General features: G+C 40.0%; 1 protein-coding gene across 1 annotated transcript in view; it reads left to right on the top strand.

Annotated features, from left to right (window-relative positions):
* The window catches only part of AK9 (adenylate kinase 9), a 122,430-nt gene that overhangs the window by 78,657 nt on the left and 19,312 nt on the right, over nt 1-24,461 (top strand). Inside the window, exons 28-32 of the mRNA XM_090280823.1 lie at nt 8,304-8,516; nt 9,816-10,076; nt 11,019-11,143; nt 13,633-13,852; nt 24,221-24,283. Coding sequence (XP_090136949.1) covers nt 8,304-8,516; nt 9,816-10,076; nt 11,019-11,143; nt 13,633-13,852; nt 24,221-24,283 — 882 coding nt within the window. The remainder of the gene's footprint in view (nt 1-8,303; nt 8,517-9,815; nt 10,077-11,018; nt 11,144-13,632; nt 13,853-24,220; nt 24,284-24,461) is intronic.

Raw genomic sequence — 24,461 nt, 5'->3', positions numbered from 1 at the left:
AGAGAAACATGTGTTGATTGCATCCTGGAGCACCCAACCAGGGATCAAACCCACAAACTTTTTGGTGTATAAGACAACAATCCAACCAACTCAGCCACCTGGCCAGGGCGAGACAGAAATATTTTATAAATTTAACAGAAACAGGCCTAAAATACAGCAATGGCGTCTTTGAGAAGCTGTTTACATGATGCTAACAAGTGGTATTTTTAATCAGGAACAACTCATTTTAGCAACCAATCTACTCCCTTGTCACAAAAATTTTGATAACATTCTCAGTGGATAGCCACCCAATTCAGGCACCTATCAATAATAAAATAAGAAGTGGTACTTTTATTTGGGCTTTATGAATGAAACAAAATGATGTAATAAGTTAGATAAATATACAGTTGTAATTAAGTTTAAACCCAAATATGTGTGTGTCAAACAACAAATGATATGTAGTATAATTCTGATAACAACTCTCAGTACTGTATCACTAAGGAACTGCTGAGACCTTAAGTCAGGGTCGCTAACAGATACAGATTTTGTCCTTCCTATATTCAGATGCTCTTCTTTCAATCATTCTTCAGTCGTTCTTCTGTGTCTGATTCTGTTCTTCAAGTCAATGTCTCTTTCTTGTATCTGCAGACAAGTCTCAAGATGTCTCTAATATTCAAAACATATTTTTAAGTATGGTCTTCATTGATAACAGTGTTCTTTCCTCACTTCCTCTCACCCTAATTTTCTACAACGCAAATCAGTTCCCATTGTATTAGTATCCTAAGGCTACCATAAGAAAGTGCCACAACCTCCAGTTAAGATCAAGTTGAATGCGAGTCTGACAACTACAAAATTGAAGAAACCACACCCATCTACACTGGTAGGAGGGGCAGAGGTATGGAATGGGCTGCATCCATGTGTGGTAGATAAAAATTTGGCAGGGATATCTCTGGAGTGAGCAGTCCCAGCCCCACACCAGACCCTTCAGCCCAGGGTTCCAGTTCAAGGGAGATTAAGTCCCCATAACTCCTGGCTGCAAAAACCAGAGGGGATTGAGTTGGTGGGATAAACTCTTGGAGTCCCAATCAGTGCCCCTTAAAGAACCCACATACTGACTCACCTACTCAAACTCTCTCCCTCTGAGCTCCAGCATCGGAGTAGCAGCTTGAAAGATACCAGTGGCATACAGGAAAAAACTGAAGTGTCTGGCATCAAGGTGAGAGCAGGGGTCAGCTTTCTCCCTGACAGAAAGGTGTGAAGAGGCCATTGTGCCTTTTCTGAACCCTCCCCCAACAGAGCCACAGAGCCAGCAGGTGGGTACCATATCTGAGACTTCATCAACCTGGATAACACTGTTTGCCCCACCTTGGAGGTCTCCTGAGGCTCTTTCCCACCCAACTAATAGCTGTTAACAGTGGCTTTTTCATATAAATGGTTGCTATTGGCTTATGCTTTACAACTTCCTAAATCTTTTCAAACAAGCTACAGCAGGCCTCAGTGAGACCCGGGCTCCCGTAATTCTTACTAAGTGGCTCAAGGCATGGCACTAGCAGCAGCCAGCCTAGATTTACAGCTTGGCTTTGCATGGGAATCCCCAAGCCCAGCACAAAAAGCAGCCATCTCAGATTGCTTTATAGCTCAGGCAGTATAGCCCTGAGCAAAACATGGGTGGGGGCTGACCTAAGCCTGTATCACTCAGGAAATCCTAGAGCCTGCGCACCCAGTGGACAACTACAGACCACATTGGAGCATCACCAGTTGGAATCTGTACAGCTGATCCTCAGTGGAGGGCAGAGGTTGGTGGTCAGTGGTCACAGCCAATCTTTGCAGCTGACTGGCCTAGTTAAATCCTTCCCATTGATCTGCCAACAACAACCAAGGCTCAACTACAAGAGGAGGGTGTACTCAGCCCACACAAAGGACATGCCTTGATTGAGTACCCAGCTTGATAAGGGAGGCTGTGTCAGTGGGCTCTCTACAGGGCACCTACTACATAAGGCCATGCTACCAAGACAGGAAGTCAGTCATAGCAGCTCTTTCTAATACATAGAAACAAACACAGGGAGGCTGCTAAAATGAGAGGACAAAGAAACATGGCCCAAGTGAAAGAACAGATCAAAACTCCAGAAAAAGAACTAAACAAAAGGGGGATAAGCAATCTATCAGATGCAGAGTTCAAAACCTGGTTATAAGGATGCTCAAAGAACTTAGTGAGGACCTCCATAGCATAAAAAAAATCCAGTCAGAAATGAAGGCTATATTAATTGAAATAAAGAACAATTTACAGGGAAACAACAGTGGAGTGATTGAAGCCAAGAATCAAATCAATGATTTGGAACATAAGGAAGCAAAAAACAACCAAGCAGAACAAGATGAAAAAAGAATCCAAAAAAACAAGGATAGTATAAGCAGCCTCTGGGAAAACTTCAAGTGTTCTAACATCCACATCATTGAGGTGCCAGAAGGAGAAGCAAAAGAACAAGAAATTGGAAATCTATTTGAAAAAAATATATATGAAAGAAAACTTCCCTAATTTGGTGAATGAAATAGACATGAAAGTTTAGGAACCACAGAGAGTCCCAAAAGAGATGGATACAAAGAATCTCACTCTAAGACATATCATAACTAAGATGCCAAATGTTAAAGATAAAGAGAGAAAAATGTAGCAAGAGAAAAGCAGTTAATTACCTGCAGGGGATTTCCCCATAAGACTGTCAGCTGATTTCTGTAAAAAAACTTTGCAGTCTAGAAGGGACTGGCAAGAAATATTCAAAATCATGAAAAACAGGAACCTACAGCTAAGATTGCTCTACCCAGCAAAACTATTGTTTAGAATTGAAGGGCAGATAAGGAGCTTCCGAGACAAGAAAAAAACTAAAGGAATTTATCATTACCAAACCATTATTGTATGAAATGTTAAAGGGACTTACTTAAGGAAAAGAAGATCAAAACTATGAACAATAAAATGGCAAAAAATACAAATCTATCAACAGTTGAATCTAAAAAACAAACTACACAAACATGTCGTCGTCGGCAGCCGTCCGTCTCGAGAGACGATGGTGTAGCTTCTTAAGAGTCTATCTGCACCGCCGAGAATGGCTGTGCAGTCCGACTCGGGAGTGACACGGTATCTGTCTCCTCCCGTGTTGAATCGACATCTTGCGATGACGCTGGAGTGTCCTCTCCAGTGAAGCTGAAGCTACAGAGCCTGGGCAGGGTGATATGGAGGGTCTGCTGTTGCCCATGCACAAACAAGAAGAACAGAAACACAATCATGGATATGGAGAGTGTTTTGATGGTTGCCAGATGGGAGTGGGGTGGGGGAGAATGGGTGAAGAGGTGAGGAGATTAAGAAGTACAAATAGGTAGTTACAGAATAGCCATGGGGATGTAAAGTACAGTATAGGATATGAAGTAGCCAAAGAACTTACACGTATGACCCATGAACATGAACAATGGTATGGAGATTGCCTGAGGGAGTAGGGAGTGCTCGGTGGAGGAGAACAAAGGGAGAAAATTGGGACAACCATAATAGCATAATCAATAGAATATAATTTTAAAGGAGTAATATCTATGCAGCAGAAAAAAAGAAAGAACTCCTACCATTTATGACAGCACGATGGAACTGGAGAGTATTATGCTTAGTAAAATAAGTCAGGCAGTGAAAGACAAATACCATATGATCTCACCTAATACAGGAAACTAATGAACAACATAAACAAACGAGCAAAATTGAACCAGAGGCATGTAAACAAGGAACAGACTGACAGTGACCAGGAGCAGGGGGGTGGGGGATGGAGAAAAGGGGGGAAAGAAGGGGAAGGGTTTAGTCAAGGAACTAGTATAAGTGACCCATGGACACGGACAACATGGTGGGGATTGACTGTGGGAAAAGGGGCGGGCAGGGTGAGGAGAGCAAAGGGGGAAAAAGTGAGACAACTATAATAGAAAAACAATAAATAATTTTTTTAAAAAGAGTAAGATGTATCATTGTAAAAGACCATAGCAATACAAAATACAGTAAAATAAAAAAGAAAGAAAGTGCCACAAACTGGAATGCTTACAATAACAGAGATTAATTCCCTCATGGTTCTTGAGTCTAGAAATCTGAAATCGATCTGTCAGTAGGGCCCTGTTCCTTCTAAGACTCTAGGGAAAATCATTTCCTGTTCCAGCTTCTGGGTGCTCCAGATAATCCATAGCTTATTGCTGCTTAACTCTTATCTCTGCCTCTATCTGAACATGGCCTTCTCTTCTCCTCTTCTGTCTTCTCCTTCTCTTATAAGGACATTCATCATTGGATTTAGGGACCACCTGCATAATAAATTATACATATCATCTTGAGATCCTTAATTATATCTGCAAAGATGTTCTTCTCAAATAAGGCAGATATGGCTGCCAGGAGTTCTTAGAAATTTTGATCTAGGAGGCAGAAGAACACTATCCTTACATCCACCTGGAAAAACAGCAAGAAAGAACTTGGCTTCTCCCATCTCAATCAGTTACCCTGGCTAATCATAGTAACTAGAGGACTTAGTATATGATTGAACCAGACTGGGTAACATGCCCACTCAATGACTATGAGGCGGGGAGTTACTGTGATTGTTTGGTCCACTTGGGCTCCTTGGAATGTGGAAGAAGTAGTTCTCCACGAGAAGAGGGAGGAAGGTTATGTTACTAGAGTAAAGGAAGAAATGTGTTATACAGACAAAAGCAAAAGATGTACACCATATTATAAGAAAACTTCTGGGCAGATATATACTAAAATCTCAACAGTCATTCTGGGGAAGATAGAGTAAAGGGGGTTGGATTTACCCTCTTGCCAGGAACAACTGAAAAACAAGATAAAATATATGAAAACAGGCCCTCGCTGGGTAGCCCAGTTGCTTAGAGCATTGCCCCAGTACACCAAGGCTGCAAGTTCAATTCCCAGTAAAGACACATGCTAGAACCAACCACTGAATGCATAAATAAGTCGAACAACAAAAATATCTCTCTGTGTCTCTGTCTCTGTCTTTCTCATCAATAAATAAAAAGTTTTTAATACATTGATTGAGGCAGTGAAGCACAGTGGTCCCAGAAAGATGGGAAACAAATGAGGTGCACCCTACGAATACTCCAGCTTACTGTCTGTAAGGTCATGTACCCTCTCCAGGCCATTGTCCAGGGAGGAGGGGCCCAGGCAGAGTGTGGCAGATCTTTTTATTGGAGGAAATAGAGCAAAGAATCCCAGGGTACCAAAGCAGATACAGTACACAAGAAAAAGACCACAGAGGAAAGACGTGCACAGAGGAAGAACTCCAGAGACCTAAAGCGCAGAGTACAGATCAGCTTTGCATGCTAGAAAACTATTGGGGGCCAGGAGAAGTACCACCTGATGAGATTAGAGGGACTAGCACTTAGATCTCACACAAGGCCAGAAATAATGTCTGTTCCCACTAACCACCGAGTAGTACTAAAAAGGGTCTAAGCATCAGGAATGGGGATAATTAAACCTGGAATAGTCCACAGCAAAAAATAAATAAAAGAACTGCTGATACATGCAACAATCTGGATGAATCTCAAAATAACTATGCTAAGAGAAAGAAGCCAGACAAAAGAGAAAACATACTATATGACTGTATTTGTATAAAATTGTAGGAAATGCAAACTAATTTTAGTGACAGAAAATACAGCAGTGGTTGCCTGGTGGTTGGGGCAGGTAGGAGGCAAACAGTGACAGGAAAGAGGCATGAGAAAACTGGAATGATGAATATGTTCATTAACATAATTGTGGTGATGATTTCACAGATAAACATATATGAGAAAGAACCCCCAAAAAGCAGTATTTATTTAAAATTGTGTATTTATTCTTACATGTTTAAACTTCAGTCACCTGCAAAGTACTCTCCATTTGATGCAGTACATGCTTTGAGATTTTTTGGGGGGGCTGCTCAAAACAGTTTTTGAACTCATTGATTTTGATGCCTTTTAGTGCTTCTGCCATTTTCTGTTTCACCTCTTCCACACTGGCAAAACATTTCCCTTTGAGGATCTTTTTTCATCTGGGGAAACAAAAGAAAAGTTGCTTGGGGTAAGATTCGGTGAATAGGGAGGGTGGGGTATGGAAGTCATGCCATCTTTGGTCAAATACTTCTGGACATTCAGTGCAGTGTGGGCAGGCACATAATCATGAAAGGGGCAAACTCATTGAAAGAGTCTTAAAAAAAAATTCACTGAATCCTAATGCAGCCTCTCACAACCCCAGCTGGTCCACTGATACAGATGGGTTCCTAGAACACTCTCCTAGCAGAGGAAGCCTGTACTACAAGGGGCCCACCCTCCAGAAGATAATTCCAGTTTTTTTCGTGTCCCTCCTCATAAGTGCATTTATTGAAAAATAAGAAAGACTAGAAAAATTAATTAACCATTCAACTCAAGAACCTGGAAAAAAGCACAGCAAAATAAACCAAAAGAAAGTAGAAAGCAGGAGAGTAAAGGCAAAAATTAATGAAATAGGAAAACCAGAACAAATAAAAACAGTAGACCTAATTTCCAAAAATAAAAAGTTGATTCACTGGCAATAAAATAGACAAACTTCCATCAAGTCAAATTTGGTAAAAAGAAGAAGCAATAAATTATACTTGAAAAAGAAATGTGCCGATATATAAACAGTTAAAAAAAACAAGGTTATTTTAAATTATAGGAACTTTATACTAATAAATTAACTTTAAAATAAAGATTAAATGGATTTTCAAAACATGAATTACTAAAATTTGCTTAGGAAGAAAGATAAAAGCTGAACAAACAAAATTAATAGAGGAGTTTTAGGTCATTTCTAATATACATTTGTTGATTAGATGATTCCTATGTTGTTTAAAATCATCCACATTATAGAAAAAGATCAATACTTCCCAGCTCATTATGAAGCTTGCATAACCCTGATACAAAAATTGAACAAAAGTAGTGCAAGATAACAGTCACGAAGAGGTAAAGAATAGCATAGGAAACATAGTCAATAGTACTGTAAGAACTATGCATGGTGCCAGGTGGGTACTAGAGTTATCAGGGTGATCACCTTGTAAGTTATACAAATGTCTAATTACTGTGTCATACACCTGAAATTAATATAATATTATATGTCAACTATAATTGAAAAAATAAAATCAATAATAAAAATTTTTTAAATGTTAAGAGTGGTACAAGAAAAGAGAGATTAGTCTAATTTGTGTACCTGTAAACAAAAGTTGTTCATTGTATCTTCTTTTGGAGAAAAAATTAAGACATGTAGTAGAATAATCTTGTAAAGTATTAGTATAAAATCATGTATTTGTGCCGAGGTATATGTCTATTTTTATATGTATATTGGTAGTATATACTTAGAAAAAAGAGTCTGGAAAAATAGACATAAAACTGTTAAGAATATTAATATACTATTGAAAAGGAAAAGGTTAGAGAAAATTTTTATTCTTTATGCAGTGTGATGTTTTTTGAATTCTTTTATATAAACATCTATTTTGTAACACAGAAAATTATTTTTAAATGTACTTCCACTGCTTTAAATAAATTGCAAGAGCCCTGACTGGTGTGGCTCAGTGGGTTGGGCATCGTCCTGCAAACCGAGGGGTCTCAGGTTTGTTCCCTGGTCAGGGCACATGCCTGGGTTGTGCGCCAGGTCCCTGGTCAGGGGCATGCGGGAGGCAACCCACTGATATTTCTCTCCCTCTCATTCTCCCTCCCTTACCTTCTCTCTAAAAATGAATGAATAAACTCTTTGAATGAATAAACTCTTTAAGTGAATAAATTGCAAGAATCCTTAATGGACTTTACACAGTTTCTTTATTTTTCATAATGAAAATAGGTTAGATATTTCCAATGGAATGAAATAAAATATTTTCAAATTATTTGATTGCATATCCACTTAGCATCAAACAAAGCAAATCCTGAAGCATCTCCCATTTCATTTTCAATGGGTAATAAGTTGTGACCCTGACTCAGCGTTTACTTCTTAATTTTATTTTATAAACTGATTCTGCACCAGAGTACATCCTGGGCTTTTCATTATATCTATGTCTGTAGAGGGCAAGGTACACCTTGATTCTCACTGCTGCTTATTTTCTTTATGAAAATAAGGAAGCTTGAGATGTGAACTTACAAGGATATGAAAAATTGATTTTTTAAATTAATTTAAAGGCCATATAAGAACTGGCCTTAACAAATTGTTTTAAAGATGTATTTGTTATGGATTAAATATTATTTGAGCAGAATTATTTTTTAATTCCCTCTTTAGTATTGCATCAAAATACTTTTTAAAATATTCTCCGAATGTTAAATAATATTTCTAGAATGAAGATAAAGCAAAAGAGAAAAAAAGGCATTTGGGAGACACAAAGCACTTTTGTCCAGTGGTTCTCAAAGAAAACTTCATCCTACAACCAGGCAACACAGAAGAAGCAGCTAAATATCGAGAAAAGACCTACTACTTTTCAAGTCCTGAAGCTAGAGAAAAATTTTTGGAGCATCCTCAGGAGTATGTGGCTCATAAAGAACCATTAAAGGTGAAAAATACATTCCTATTCTAATAATTGCTCCTGTGTACTTTTTAGGGACATATTACATCCGTAACCAATTAGTCTCTCTGAGCAGAGCAGCTTGCTGACCGTAAGATAGGATCTGGGGGAAGTGTGGGATTCACAAGTTCAGGGCCTTTAGTGGGTTGACATCCTCTGTAGAAATATGATTACGTAGGTGAGACTGCTGTTAACCTGGTTCACACTCAGAGGCATGATTAAAGGGGCAAGCTCATGCCTGATTGCTTGACTGTGAAGAGCAAGGCATGACACTGGTTCCAAAGATTGCAAAAGAGTATTCCCAGAGGTGAGTTGTTCTTGGTCAGTTAAGCTGTTTATCAACCTTTTCCTAAATTTGTGGGAACATTTTTATCCTTACTTGTTTATCACCTTTGGAACAGTGTTCTACCTTCTTTAAAAAATATTTATTAAAGCCAAACACAAAAGAACAAATACTGTATGGTTGGACTTATACAAAGTAAATTCATAAGGACAGAAAATAAAGGAGTGGTTGCCAGGGGTGGGGAAGAGAAGAGACTAGCAGTTGCTGTTTAATGAGTACAGAGTTCCAGTTTGGGATGATGAAAAAGTTCTGCAGATAGCGGTGATGGTTGCATAACATTATGAATGTACATAATGCCACTGAGTTGTACAGTTAAAATGGTTAAAATGCTAAGTTTTATGTTATGTATAATATATTATACCACAATAATAAAAGAACACACTGTAGCAATATTTTATTCATTTTTTAAAACAAAGCAGACATATAGTAACACCAACTTTAGAAAGGTCTTAATTTTTGTGTTTTACTTTCTCATCCTCTTCCACATGGATATATATTCTATCTAGTGTATATAATATTTTATAATCTTTTTTCTCAACATTATACCTTAGAAAGTTTATTTCTATAGAGCTTTCATAATGCTAGATCATTTTGACATACCATTTTAATATAATCTGTTAGATTTTTTTATCATGCTAAAAAAATATCTTTGCATTCTTTTTAAACTAAAACTTAAAAAGAAACAAAGCTAATTCTATTTTAGTAAATACCTTTTGGTATAAGATATCAAGATGATCTTATGGTTGTTAATGCTCCCTAAGAACAATTGTTGAGGCAATAAATCATGTTAATTAATATCCTAATGTCAAAATATCCTTGAGTTTATGAAGTGATAATTCAGTCTTAGGGAGGGCAGTTAAATAGCTTTTTGTTTAATTACTCAAAACTTTCTTTTCTTCACTCTCCCTTCCCCCACCTTTCCATGACCCCCCTCTGTGTGGCAGGCTCCTCCATTAAGAATATGTCTTCTGGGCCCCCATGGCTCTGGCAAAACTGTCTGTGGAAGACAGTTAGCAGAAAACTTGGGCATCTTTCACATTCAGTTTGAAGAATTTCTACAAGAAAAACTAATGCTCAAAATTGAAAAGAAAATTGGAACTGAATTTGAAGAAGATGCTGAAGAAGAACAAGTTGCAAAACAAGAACTTCAAGAGCTTGCAGTTCAGGCCAATGTCAAGATTGAGGAAGAAAATACAAAGAAGCCGGTAGTAATATTAATATTCTCTTCACAGATAGTTGTGTTTACTGGTAATACTCTTGGAAAGTATAATATAAGCAATATAAGACTAAAAAGTTTCAAAAAAAAGAAAAAAATCAGCCCATAAAAGTCATTTGTCATCCTCCCCATATATTAGATACAAATCTTACTGCTAATATAAAATATAAAATTACTGAGTTTCACATGACTCCAATAAAAATCAGAAAAACTTTCCCTAATAAGAGTGTTGTGTAGCTTTTGCTTGGGACTATATTATTTGTTATGTCTGACCTCGACTATATGGTTTTTCCATTATTGTGGTCTCTGCTTTTTTATTTTTTATCTTGTATCATTAAAATCTGCCCCAGTGAGTGCCAATGGGGATTTCAGAATCTTAATTTCTCATGAGGCCCCATAAGAAAGTTTGTATGACTCTCATAGGTGATTTCTATCTGGGGTTGTAAAAAGAAAGTTCTTCATTCTAACTCACTTTTTAACCATTTCCAATATAGCTAGGCCCTTTTCTTCTCAAATGATTCCCTGTAAATTGTACAGATTGTATTTTGGGTGACTGCCTGGCTAGCCCACTCTTTAATCATGACCTAGGTTTAATAATTATAAGGTAGAAAACAAAAATCAGTGAAGATTTATAGGATTATCATATAAGTTGAACAAGGTTTTAACAAAAAGTGGTAAGATAGCCTGAGGTCATGTATGAAAATCACTTATGCTAATAGCTAGTAACTCCTCTTAGCTGTAATACATATAATTTAATATTTAAAACCATATTAAAATTGGTTTAAAGAAAAGAGCACAAATTTTGAAAGGTTTACAAGCAACAGTATAAAAAAATGGAGAAAAACAGGTCTTATCTTAATCAACTAATGTAATAGAGTATTGTTAATTAGTATAGAGGTTTAAATTTATTTTGTTTTGTTTTTGAGTTTAGCCTCCAGAAGTACAATTTACAGAAGAAGAAGAAGCAATCAGATTAAACCTAATGGAAAATGAACCATTGCCTCCTGAAATTCTTGATGCAATTCTTTCTGAGTGGTGGTTCAAGGAACCAATACGGTATCTTCATTTATATAGGATTATACATTTATGGACTTTAATTTGCTTTATTCTCAAAAGTTTAAAATGCAATACAACATAAATTTAAGAATTTTCTCTTACTCTAATGTAAATTAGTGATTCTATACATTAAAAACATCTGGGGAATTATTTTTAAAATACTGTTGCCAGGGACCCAAACCCAAACAACTGAATTAAAATCTTTAGGATGTAAGGTTGGGGCACAGGCATTGGTAGTTTTGAGAGCTTCCCAGGTGATTCTAATGTGTAGTTGGGATTAAGAACCCATGATCTAAACCCATGATGTGCCTTTCAGTAATTACAGTTAAGAACACTTAATAGCCATCCATAGTGGTATCCCTTTAACCAGGAGCCAAGAACAAGTCTGACCCCACACAGGACAAATCTAAGAATCTCCAGGTCACCAGAGTTTAAAACTTCACTTTGTTTTCCTAAACCAGAATCTCTTGGGTTGGTATCCATCAGAAAAAGGTGAAATAATATTTACAGTACTAATAGCAAACACATAAATGGAGCTTACTATGTGCCAGGTACTGTTCTACTATATTTTATTCATATTAATTTACTTAATCCTACTACTACCCTATGGGATAGCAGCTTTTATTTTCTCATTTTGGAGATAAGGAAACTATATCATAGAGAATTCAAATAACTGGCCAGTCCCCATGCTTCTCTTAATTCCTGGCCTCAGTGAGTGAGTGGGATTATGAGTCATCAGCTTTAATTTTAATTTCTTGTTCTCTAAATTAGATCAGTAGTTGTAGTAAACTTAGGGAGGTTGCCTGCAACAACAGTCATGAGTTGTTCTTCATTAATTTAGCTCCTGACCTCACACCATACTTTTTTTTTAAACCACGTGATTTGAAGAATTAAATGTGAAATTGTAAAAGCCAAAGTAAAATAACAATATTATACAACCATCAAAATGTGTTATAATGAAGAATTTGTAATAGCATAAGAAATGTTATCATTTAATGGTAAGTTAAAAAAGAAGATACAACATTATTTATGATACGATAGAGAGATGGACACATGAAAACAAATTGGAAAGAAAACCAAAATGTCAATAGATGACTTTGCCTTTTTCATGCTTTCCTATATTTTCCACTTTTCTATAGTGAGATTTGTTGCTTTTATAATCAGTAAAGAATCAACACACTTAAAAAAGGGCATTGCATTAGTCCTGGAGAGATATCATAAGGGCCAGAACTAGGGTGTAATGTTAGAAATGGAAATGGAGGTACAGACAAGGGCATGCCACAACTTAGCTTGTGTTTATAAGAACCAAGAGGGAATGGAGGGAGTAGTCCAAATGTCTCTGAAGTTTGCCACCTGAATACTTGTGACTTAGAAGAAACGGCAGTGTGGAAGAATAACAATGATTATGATTTTTGACAGTATGATGACAGTATGATTTTTGACAGTATAATTCCTGACAGGCACTGAGATGGAAAACTAAACAGCTCTTTGAAAATTCTGAACTGAAACTCAGAACAGAGGTTGTGTGTAGAGGTAGATTTAGAAGCCATCAACAAAGAAGTGACAGCTGGAATAGCTAGAATGAAACTGTTCCTCACAAAAGAGATGATGCTGAAGGCATCTCTAAAGAAAAGAACACGTTCTGTGGCCATGTTATGGAAATTTGCCCATCGATAAAACAAATATTTTTATTTTTTAAAAATGTCGTTCAAGGGCTGAAACTGTCAAATGTTCATGATAGTCCTGTTCATATAAAGAAGAAAACATATATTTAAATGTAAATATTTAAACAAACCAAATTTTAGATAAGCAGGATAAATTCTCATTAAAAAGGGGACCAATATTGACTTTCTCAATTAAGCAAGGCCAAGTTCTCAAAGCCTGATTCTTTTATAGTTACTCCATAATGAAAGCATGTTAACACTCCAGTTATTCCCATGATTCTTCAAGTTTTGTCATACTCAAACAAGTTTGATAATCCTATTTGATTATAATTATCTTAATACATATGAGTCAGAACACATATAGAAATAACTGCCAATGAGTTACAAGGAGACCCAGGGAAGAGGGTATGAATTGTTTCATGAAAGGAAGCAGCACTAGAAGAAAAACTACTGAAGAGTGGATTCTCATTGAAGGTGGGCTGGCCAAACCCACCTTTTTATAAGGAGTAACACATTCATTAGGCCGGGCATTCCTCCCAGGCAGAGAATTTATTTTATATTAATTTTCATCAAATATTAAGACTTTACATTTAAAGAGAACTTATTTATATTGTAACTATAAGTATAAAATATCATAATTTTAATCTAATTCAATACATTTGAGAGAAGGCACATCATGTTTATACAAGTAGAAACATTTAAAGAACTAGAAGATACTACTTTTTAAACTACTCATTGTATACCTTATATAAAGTTGAGATTTATCATACTTTTTAATTCAGTATGTATAATATATTTTAAGTAAATTATGAAATTTATACCTAGTTCCACAGGTTTTATATTAGATGGTTTCCCACGATATCCTGATGAGGCCCAGTTTCTGGTGGAGCATGGATTTTTCCCAGATGCTGCTGTTTTAATACAAGTAGATGATCAAGATATTTCTGATCGCCTCCTGCCTCCCAAAATTGAAAAGTGGAAACTGAAACAAAAGGTGAAATTAGAAAGGAAAAATCTCATTAAAGAAATGAAGGCTAAAATCAAGGTATGTATCTTGTAAAACAAATGAGAGTAAATTTTTTCAGCATCTATTCAATTTATAAAGTGGTCTTTATAAAAATGTAAAGTTTTCTGATTTTAATATTGTGGTCAATATGAAAACACTTTTCACCAAACATTGAGTATTTATAATGAAATAGTTAAGATTTAAACCCTGGCTGGTTTAGCTCAGTGGATTGAGCGTCGGCCTGCGAGCTAAGTGTCGCTGGTTCGATCTTCCAGTCAGGGCACATCAGAGAAGGAAAACTCTGACTCCAAAAAACCTCCGCTGCCTTGTGGCATACCTCTTCAGGGGAAAGGCTAAGAGAGTAAACCCCGACAGAAAATCCGGAGCCGGAGTCCCTAAGGCGGTTTGACGTTGTAGTCAACACCGGCAACTCCTGCGGCGCACCTGAAGCCAAGCTGTATTGACTCCGTCTTTCCCTTGGACCCTTCAGCTGCGAAGAGAGGGGGGGTCTGCTGCATGGGCAACAGCAGACCCTCCATATCACCCTGCCCAGGCTCTGTAGCTTCAGCTTCACTGGAGAGGACACTCCAGCGTCATCGCAAGATGTCGATTCAACACGGGAGGAGACAGATACCGTGTCACTCCCGAGTCGGACTGCACAGCCATTCTCGGCAGTGCAGATAGACTCTTAAGAAGCTACACCATCGTCTCTCGAGACGGACGGCTGCCGATATTAGTTAAGATTTATTTGAGGCCTAAGTGATTACCAACATGTTAATGCCTCTCTCTCTAAGGCAAGTACAATGAAAGATTGTGGTAGCACCAAAGTATCCTTACGTACAACGCAGGGGCATAATGGAAGAGACAGCAAGTGAAGCAGGCCTTGAAACAGAGAGAATGAAAATTATCGGTGGTTTTTTGCTAGCTCCTGGAATTACGACACTATCCATGAAGACCATGTAAACCTATAGTGAAAAAGATGCAGATGTTAGCTCAGAACATCTTTTCTAAAACTGTAACGTGAGGCATATTCCATAATATCTTCAAAAGTGTCATAAGGAACCCAACAATTCCACTGCTAGGAATCTACCTAACAGAAATGAAAACATGTCCACATATGAATATTCATAATCACATAATTCATAATAGCCAAAAAGTGGAAATAACCAATGTCCACCTGCTGATGAGTGGATAAACTAAATGTGATCAACATTCAGTTAGAGGGCCCAGAGTTCTGGCCCAAGATGGAGCCATGGGAGCCTCCAGAACTCACCTCCTCCCATGGACACACTGAATCTATATACAAAGCAATGCCCTGGGCAGGAAACACAGAAACTAGCTGAGCAAGCTTGTACCTTTTTCTCTAGCACATTGGGAGAATAAGAAAATGCCCATATCACCCATATCAAAACAGCTGCTGCCTGAAAGTCTAATTTCCCACTTGCTTGTGCTGACTGCAGCCTTCCCTTTGGGACACTGACGGGTTGTAGCTCACCTTCAACTACTGGAAGCCACAAAAAACAGAAGGTAGTTTGGACAGTCACAAAGGTTTGAGAAACAGCCAAGAATGCGGGCCAGGCTGATAGACAAGGTTAATGTTCTACAAAAGGCTACTCTCTCAGGACTGGGAGAGGTGTCTCTCTTATTTAATGTGCAGAAACTAACACAGCGAGTCAAAGAAAATGAAGAAACAAAAGAATATATTTCAAACAAAAGAATATGATAAAACTCCAGAACCAGAGCTTACTGAAATGGAGATAAGTGATTTATCTGATAAAGAGTTCAAAGTAATGGTTAAAAGATGCTAACCAAGGTCACAAGAACAGTAAAAGAACAAAATGAGAATTTCAACTAAGAAAAAATATAAGAAAGTATCAAACAGAAATCACAGACTTGAGTACAATACTGAACTGAAAAATTCAACAGAAGGGTTTGAAAGCAGACTAGACCCATAGATCAACAGAACAGAATACAGAAGAGCCCAGAAATAACCCTACACAAATATTGTCAATTAATTTACATCACAGCAGCTAAGAATATTCAATGGAGAAAGGACAGTCTCTTCAACAAATGATGAAGAGACAACAAATAAAACTGAACAGCCACATGCAAAAGAATGAAACTGGACTCCTACCTTACTCCATACAAAAAAAATCAACCCAAAATGGATTAGACTTGCATATAAGACCTGAAAACGTAAATCACCTTGCTCGGTCATTTTGAATGCGATAGCCACACAGTACACATGCTCACTCAATGGCATCTACTGCCCCCATTGATTAATAGGGGGAAGTCATCATTGTTCATGCATGCCCATTCCAACCCCCACAGCCCAGAAGAAATATAGGGAGTAAGCTCTTTGACATTGACCTTGGCAATGTTTTTGTTTTTTTTTTAACTTGACATCAGATACAAAAGTCAACAAATGGGCCTACACCAAACTAAAAAGCTTCTACACAGCAAAGAAAACCATCAACAAAAGACAATCTACCAAGTAGAAGAAAATATTGGCAAATTATATATCTGATAAGGGGTTAAAATCCGAAATATATAAAGAACTCACACAATTCAGTATCAAAAAAATAAACAATCCAATTATAAACTGGCAGATGGCCCTGGCCAGTATGGCTCAATAAATTGAAGCATTGTCCCCTAAACCGAAAGGTCATGGGTTTGATTACCAGTCACCGTATATGCCTAGGTTGAGGGTTTGGTCCCCGGTTGGTGTGCCTAGGAGAGACAACCAATCAATGTTTCTCTCCCTCTTTCTCTTCCTCCCTTCTCCTCTCTCTAAAATCAATAAGCATGTCCTCAGGTGAGGATAATAAGTAAATAACTGGCAGATGAACTGAATAAACATTTTTCCAAAGAAGACATACAAATGGCCAATAGGTACATGAAAAGGTGCTCAACATCACTGCTATCAGGAACATGAAAATAAAAACCACAATGAGATAGCACATCACAGTTGTTAGAATGGTTATCATCAAAAGACAAGAGAAAAGTGTTGGTTAGACTGTGGAGAAAAAGGAATGCTTTGCACTGTTAGTGGAAATGTAACTTGCTGTAACTACTATGGAAAACAATATGGAAGTTTGCCAAAAAAAATTTAAATAGAACTTCCCCCTTCTGGGTTTACAATGAGGTCTGTCCGGAAAAAGTCCAGCCATTGTTAATATAATGAGAATGGTTTGTGTGACATCAATGTAACCTAGCAGCCAAGGAGAGTGGACTGGAATGTGTATGTGTGTACAATGACAACTTCACTGTACTAGTCAGTGGGGGCAGTAGATGTCATTGAGTAAGCATGTGTACTGTGTGGCTGTTGCATTCAAAATAAGCAAGTAGAGCAACAAATCTGCATCAAATTTTGTGGTAAGCTTAACATTCCTCTGCAGAAACTATTTCTATGATTCAGAAGGCCGCAGCTAGGGGAACTGGTGATGAGCAGTTTCATCACAACAATGCATCCGCTCATGCATCACATCTTGTGCAGAGTTTTTCGGCAAAACATCAAATCACCCAGGTGACTCAGCCCCACTGCAGCCCAGATTTGGTGCCCTGTGACTTCTGGCTTTTCCCAAAACTAAAACCACCTTTGAAAGGGAAGAGATTTCAGACCATCGATGAGGTTCAGGAAAACACAACAGGGCAGCTGATGGTGACTGGGAGAACTCTGTGAGGTCCCAAGGTGCCTCCTGAGGCAACATTGTCTCATGTACAATGTTTCTTGTATCTTCTATCTTCTTCGAAAAATGTCTCTATTTTTCATATTACATGGCTGGATAAATTCTGGACAGACCGTATATCCAAAGGAAATGAAAACAGGAGGGAAATGAAGGTTCATTCTAGACATCACATGCCCTGAGAATTTTAGAGTTATGGAGTAGGAAAGAGCAGATTTCAGTAGCTAGTTTAACTAGTGTTGCTGGTAAGTTGCTTAAAAATAGTTATTATTTTTAATAAAATGAGACACTATTCTATTGTTTTAAAAACCTACTTGTGTTGGTGGTTTACTTAGTGAAACTGATCCAAATGTTTGGCTGCCATTGCACTGCCATTTACTAATTCGAGGCATGGCACTTGGAGGACATTTAAGAGATGTTTATTGTTGGGTGAGTATACCCAAGCAGGGTATTGGTAGTATCTGCTTAGAAGGTTACACTGCCAGTTTTCTATTTTAGCCTGTAAATGCTGCCCTCAAGACTGTAAAGGAGGAAAGAGGAAGGACATCTCTAAAATCAGAGAAGGAAAACTCTGACCCCAAAAAACCTCCGCTGCCTTGCGGCATACCTCTTCAGGGGAAAGGCTAAGGGAGTAAACCCCGACAGAAAATCCGGAGCCGGAGTCCCTAAGGCGGTTTGACATTGTAGTCAATACCGGCAACTCCTGCGGCGCACCTGAAGCCAAGCTGTATTGACTTTGTCTTTCCCTTGGACCCTTCAGCTGCGAAGAGAGGGGGGGTCTGCTGCATGGGCAACAGCAGACCCTCCATATCACCCTGCCCAGGCTCTGTAGCTTCAGTTTCACTTGAGAGGACACTCCAGCGTCATCGCAAGATGTCGACTCAACACGGGAGGAGACAGATACCGGTTATAAGCTCATCCGATTGGCGAAGGAAACGAGCGCCAGGGGTCTCCTCTGACGGTGGGAGAGGTCATCGCACCTCACTGGACAGCTACCGTCTCGCCATGGCTCGCCTGCCCCACTGGGTGCGTGGGGATCAGAGAGGCGCCTCTCGAAAAGTGGGCCACAAAACACCCGCACCAGTTAATTCCAAGCAAACAACAAGAAAGAAGCCTCCGGCTCTTCGCCTCGCTAGCTGGAACATCAGGACCATGTGCCCCGGACTGACTGCAGACCTTCCGTGGATCAAGGGTGCCAGGAAAACCGCTGTCATCGATAGGGAACTGGCACGACTAAACATCGACATTGCGGCTCTACAGGAGACCCGGTTGGCCGACAACGGAACTATCAGAGAAACCAACTACACCTTCTACTGGCAAGGGAAGTCTCCGGACCAACCAAGACAGCACGGTGTTGGGTTCGCTGTGAAGAACACGCTTGTTAACTCCATAGAGCCACCCACAGGAGGCACAGAGAGATTACTTACCCTCCGATTGTCAACAACTTTCGGCCCAGTCAGCATTCTTAGCGCGTACGCCCCAACCCTCTGCGCCACCACCGAAGAGAAAGAACAGTTCTACCATGCACTGGACGAAGCGTTATCCAAGATCCCCAGAAGTAACGCTCTTTATCTCCTTGGAGACTTCAACGCAAGAGTAGGAGCCGACCACATGGCCTGGCCCACCTGCCTTGGAAACTTTGGGAGAGGAAAGATCAATGAGAATGGTCAGCGACTGCTTGAGCTTTTGTGTCACCACGGCCTGTGCGTGACAAACACATTCTTCAAGTGCAAAGAGATCCACCAGGTGTCATGGAGGCACCCCCGCTCCCATCATTGGCACCAGCTTGACCTCGTCATCACCAGAAGAACGGATATTGGCAGCACCCTCCTCACCCGCAGCTACCACAGTGCAGACTGCGACACGGACCATGCCCTCGTGGTAAGCAAGGTGCGCATAATGCCGAAGAGGTTGCACCACTCCAAGATGAAGGGTCGCCCACGCATCAACACCAGTTGTGTCAGCAACCCAGTTAAGACCCAGCAATTCATCAACAAGATGGAAGATGCACTCGGCGAGGGAGTGGCGGCAGATGACATTATCGAATCCAATTGGTCACGTCTCCGCGACGCCATCTACAACTCCGCCATTATTGCTTACGGGAAGAAAGAGCGGAAGAACGCTGACTGGTACGAGGCTCACTGGGAAGAAATGGAACCCGTGATCGAGGCTAAGAGGAAGGCCCTACTGGCTTACAAGGTCACGCCCACTCCCAGTACACTTCAAGCTCTACGGGCTGCCAGGAACAAAGTCCAGAAGACCGCCCGCCACTGTGCCAACACCTATTGGCTAAACCTGTGCAGAAGCATTCAGGAAGCCGCCGATATAGGCAACGCACGAGGAATGTATGAGGGTATCAAGAAGGCAACAGGCCCAATCCCCTCCAAGATCGCCCCCCTTAAGTCCAAGACAGGTGAGGTCATCACTGACCAGGAACAGCAAATGCGGCGGTGGACCGAGCACTACCTTGAGCTGTACGCAACGAAGAACACCATAACAGACACTGCTCTTAACGCCATCCCAGACCTACCAGTCATGGAGGAGCTAGACACCCCACCTACTGCGGCAGAGCTCGGCAAAGCCATCGACCGCCTCGCTTGCGGGAAAGCACCAGGAAGCGACGGAATCCCTCCAGAAATCCTAAAGAGTGGGAAACCAGTCCTGCTACAGCCGCTCCACCATCTACTCTGTCTCTGCTGGAAGGAGGGTTACATCCCCCAGGATATGAGAGACGCCAACATTATCACCATGTACAAGAACAAAGGAGACCGCAGCGACTGCAACAACTACCGGGGCATCTCTCTCCTCAGCGTCGTCGGCAAAGTATTCGCCCGGGTCGCTCTTGCCCGCCTGCAGACCCTTGCTTCCCGCGTCTACCCAGAGTCCCAGTGTGGCTTCAGAGCTGGCCGATCAACAGTGGACATGATCTTCTCCCTACGCCAGCTGCAGGAGAAGTGTCACGAGCAGCATAAACCACTCTACCTCGCCTTTATTGACCTCACGAAGGCGTTTGATCTGGTCAGTCGAAGCGGACTCTTCAGCTTGCTACGGAAGATTGGCTGTCCACCACACCTGCTTGCTGTGGTCATGTCCTTTCACGACAACATGCACAGCACGGTGTCCTACAACGGCGCAACCTCTGAGGCCTTCCCAGTCAGCAGCGGAGTAAAGCAGGGCTGCGTCCTCGCGCCTACGCTGTTCGGAATCTTCTTCTCCATGCTCCTCCAATACGCCTTTAAGGACTGCAGCGAGGGTGTCTTCATTCACACCAGATCCGATGGCAAGCTCTACAACCTGGCCCGTCTACGAGCCAAGACCAAAGTCAAAGAGGTGCTCATCCGTGAGATGCTCTTCGCCGACGATGCAGCTTTGACATCACACTCCGAAGAGGGACTCCAGCAGCTAGTCACTTGCCTTTCCCACGCATGCAAGGAGTTCGGACTAGCCATCAGCCTGACGAAGACGAATGTTATGGCTCAAGGCACGGGGACTCCCCCATGCATCACCATCGACGGATACACCCTGGAGGTTGTCAACGACTTCACTTACCTCGGGTCCACCATCTCGAGCTCTCTGTCAGTCGACTTGGAGGTCAACCGGAGAATCGCCAGGGCAGCCACAGTTATGGCCAGACTGAACCGGCGAGCGTGGAACAATTCCAGCCTCACTGAGAAAACCAGACTGCGCATCTACCAAGCCTGCGTACTCAGCACTCTCCTCTATGGCAGCGAGACGTGGACCACCTACGCAAGGCACGAAAGGAAACTCAACAGCTTCCACATGAGGTGCCTGCGACGCGTCCTGCATGTCGCCTGGCAGGATAAGGTCCCCAACACCGAGGTGCTGAAGCAAGCCAATATGTGCAGTTTGCATGCAGTTCTTAGCGAGAGACGCCTCAGGTGGCTCGGCCATGTCAAAAGAATGGATGCAGGCCGTATCCCCAAAGACCTCCTCTACGGCGAGCTAGCAGAAGGCAAGAGGATGACAGGGCGCCCAAAACTGCGGTTCAAAGACATCTGCAAAAAGGACATGACACAATGCTCCATCAATCTCAACACATGGGAAGTTCAAGCAGACGACCGCCTAGCCTGGAGGCTCGCGGTCAGGCAAGGTACGTCACGCGCGGAGGCTGCGCGCAACGAGGAGGCGGTCCAGAAAAGATCGAGGCGGAAGCAGCGTCAGCAGCAGCAACAACAGCCATCTGCCTTCACCTGTACCAAGTGCGGCAGGGATTGTCACTCCCGAATCGGACTGCACAGCCATTCTCGGCGGTGCAGATAGACTCTCAAGAAGCTACGCCATCGTCTCTCGAGACGGACGGCTGCCGACGACGACGACAGTTAAAGCACCTATGGTAAAACTCTGGTTTTTAAAAAAGGAATAATAAAAAGATTGGTTTTTTGCTCCTTCTCCCAGATTTTATTTTTTTATTTTTAAATTGTTTTTATTTTTCAGTTACAGTTGAAATACAGTATTATATTAGTTTGAGGTGTACCCCAGTGATTAGATATTGTATAACTTACTAAGTGATCATCCTGCTATATTTTGTACCCATCTGACACCATGCATAATTATTACAATGTTATTGACTATATTCCCTATACTGTACTTTACATCCCCATGACTGTTCTGTAACAACCAACTTGTACTTCCTAATCCCTTCACCTTTTTCATTCATTCCTCCAACCCCCTCCATCTAGCAACTGTCAAAATATTCTCTATCTATGAGTCTGTTTCTGTTCTGCTTGTTCATTTTGTTTTTTAGATTCAATAGTTGATAGATATGTATGTATTGCCATTTTATTGTTTATATTTTTAAATCTTTTCTTCTTCTTCTTAAAGAAGACCTTTTAACATTTCATATAATACTGGTTTGGTGGTGATGAACCCCTTTAGCTTTTTCTTGTCCTGGAAGCTCTTTATCTGTCCTTGCATTCTAAATGATAGCTTTGCTGAGTAAAGTAATCTTACTGTAGGTCTTTGCTTTCTATCGCTTTGAATATTTCTTGCCAATCCCTTCTGGCCTGCAAAGTTTCTGTTGAGAAATCAACTGATAGTCTTCTTGAAGGTAACTAACTGCTTTTCTTTTGTTGCTTTTAATATTCTCTCATTATCTTTAACCTTTTGAATGTTAATCATGTGTCTTGGTTTAGGCCTCTTTGGGGTCATGTTATTTGAGACTCTGTTTACTTCCTAGTCTTGTATGTCTATTTCCTTCATCAGGTTAGGAAAGTTATCTTGTCATTATTTTTTCAAATTGGTTTTCAATTTCTGCTTTCTCTCTTCTCCTTCTGGCACCTTCATGATGCAAATATTGGTACACTTGAGGTTGTCCCAGAGGCTCTTTACACTATATTCATCTCTGGATCTTTTTCTCCTTGCTGTTCTGACTGGATGGGGTGCTTTTTGTTGTTGTTGTTCTTGGTTGTTTTGCTTCCTTATATTTTAAATAGCTGTTTTGATTCTTGGCTTCATTTACTCTACTGTTGATTCCCTATAAATTAGTCTTCATTTCAGTTAGTGTATCCTTCATTTCTGACTGTTTTTTTTTAAATGTTTTCCTTGTCCTTTTTTATGCTGTTGAAGTTCTGGTTTTTTTAAAAAAGAAGTAATAAGAGTTTTTGTAATTTCTCACCCTCTAAAGAACTAGAGAATCTGGGGATTCAAAAATTAAATGAATTTGATTCCATTTAATTTTATAATTATATCTACAAATATTTCTTGAGTGTCAATAAAACTAATTCTTTAGGTCATATACTCACTCATTGCCAGATAAAAACAGCAGGATCCTGCTGACATAGACATGACCCCCCAGAGCATGTCTTCAGGCACCGCTCTAATCTTCCAGGATTTAAAGGGATTGCAATTTAGAGAGCCCTGATCCAGTGAGCCCCAAAACCTAAGTGGGGCTGATTAGTTTTCATGTGAACCTTGGGAACATATCAAAGGGTAAGAATTCATTGCATTAGATTTAGAGGCTCCTGGAAAGCCTGGAGGGACTGCCCATCCACCATGTCTGTGAATGCATCCAAAGTACATATGCTTTCCTCTTTTGTATGTGAGTATATATTTTTATCCCTGGCTGGTGTGTTTCAGTGGATTGAACACCAGCCTATGAACCAAAGGGTCACTGGTTCGATTTCCAGTCAGGGCACAGGCTTGGGTTGCAGGCCAGGTCCCCAGTTGGGGGTACACAAGAGGTAACCAAACATTGATGTTTCTCTTCCTCTCTTTCTCTCTCCCTTCCCCTCTCTTTAAAAATGAATAAAAATAAAATCTTAAAAAAAAAGAGTACATATATTTTTAGGTTTTATTATGCTCTTATATTTTACTAGTTTGACAAAAGATTATCAAATGTTTTTAACAGATAACCTTCAAGGTTTTTGTTTTCTATTTTTTTATGTACAAAATCCATCTCTTCACCAAAAGCAAACCAGTAAGTAATAAAGTTGAAAAGGCATTCTGAAGTTTCTATAAGAGTGACTGGCTCTAAGGGCTATTTATCTCTCTGAAGGGAAATGGCTAATCAAGTGGTTCCAAGAAACAAGGATGTCATAACAAAATCACCACCATCATATACTTTTTTGAAAACTTACCATCCTTTCACCCAAATGTTATTCCCACTTCGGAGTAAATATGTGTGTATGTGTATAACATTAATACATAGAAAGTAATTTTAACATTATCCATTAAAATTTTTAAATATCTCTTTCTTTAATAGGATGATATGATTGCTAAAAGAAGGGCTGAACTTATAGCAGAGAAAGAGGAAAAAAAGAAAGAGGTAAGTAAATAACGATTTTTTTAAAAAGCAGGACACCCGTTATGTGTGTGTTGATCAATATTATAACATAAATGCTGCATAGATAAAAGTCTTGAAGAAAATATGGGTTACGTGCAAGTAGTGAGATTATATATCATTTTTATTTGTTATACCTTTTGTTATCCCATAACTATTTACA

Source organism: Furipterus horrens, unplaced genomic scaffold (genome assembly GCF_987537825.1).
Source record: "Furipterus horrens unplaced genomic scaffold, mFurHor1.1.pri manual_scaffold_6, whole genome shotgun sequence".
Lineage (NCBI taxonomy): Eukaryota > Metazoa > Chordata > Mammalia > Chiroptera > Furipteridae > Furipterus > Furipterus horrens.
The sequence above is the reverse complement of the archived record's forward strand: the minus strand, read 5'-3'. Positions and strand labels throughout refer to the sequence as shown.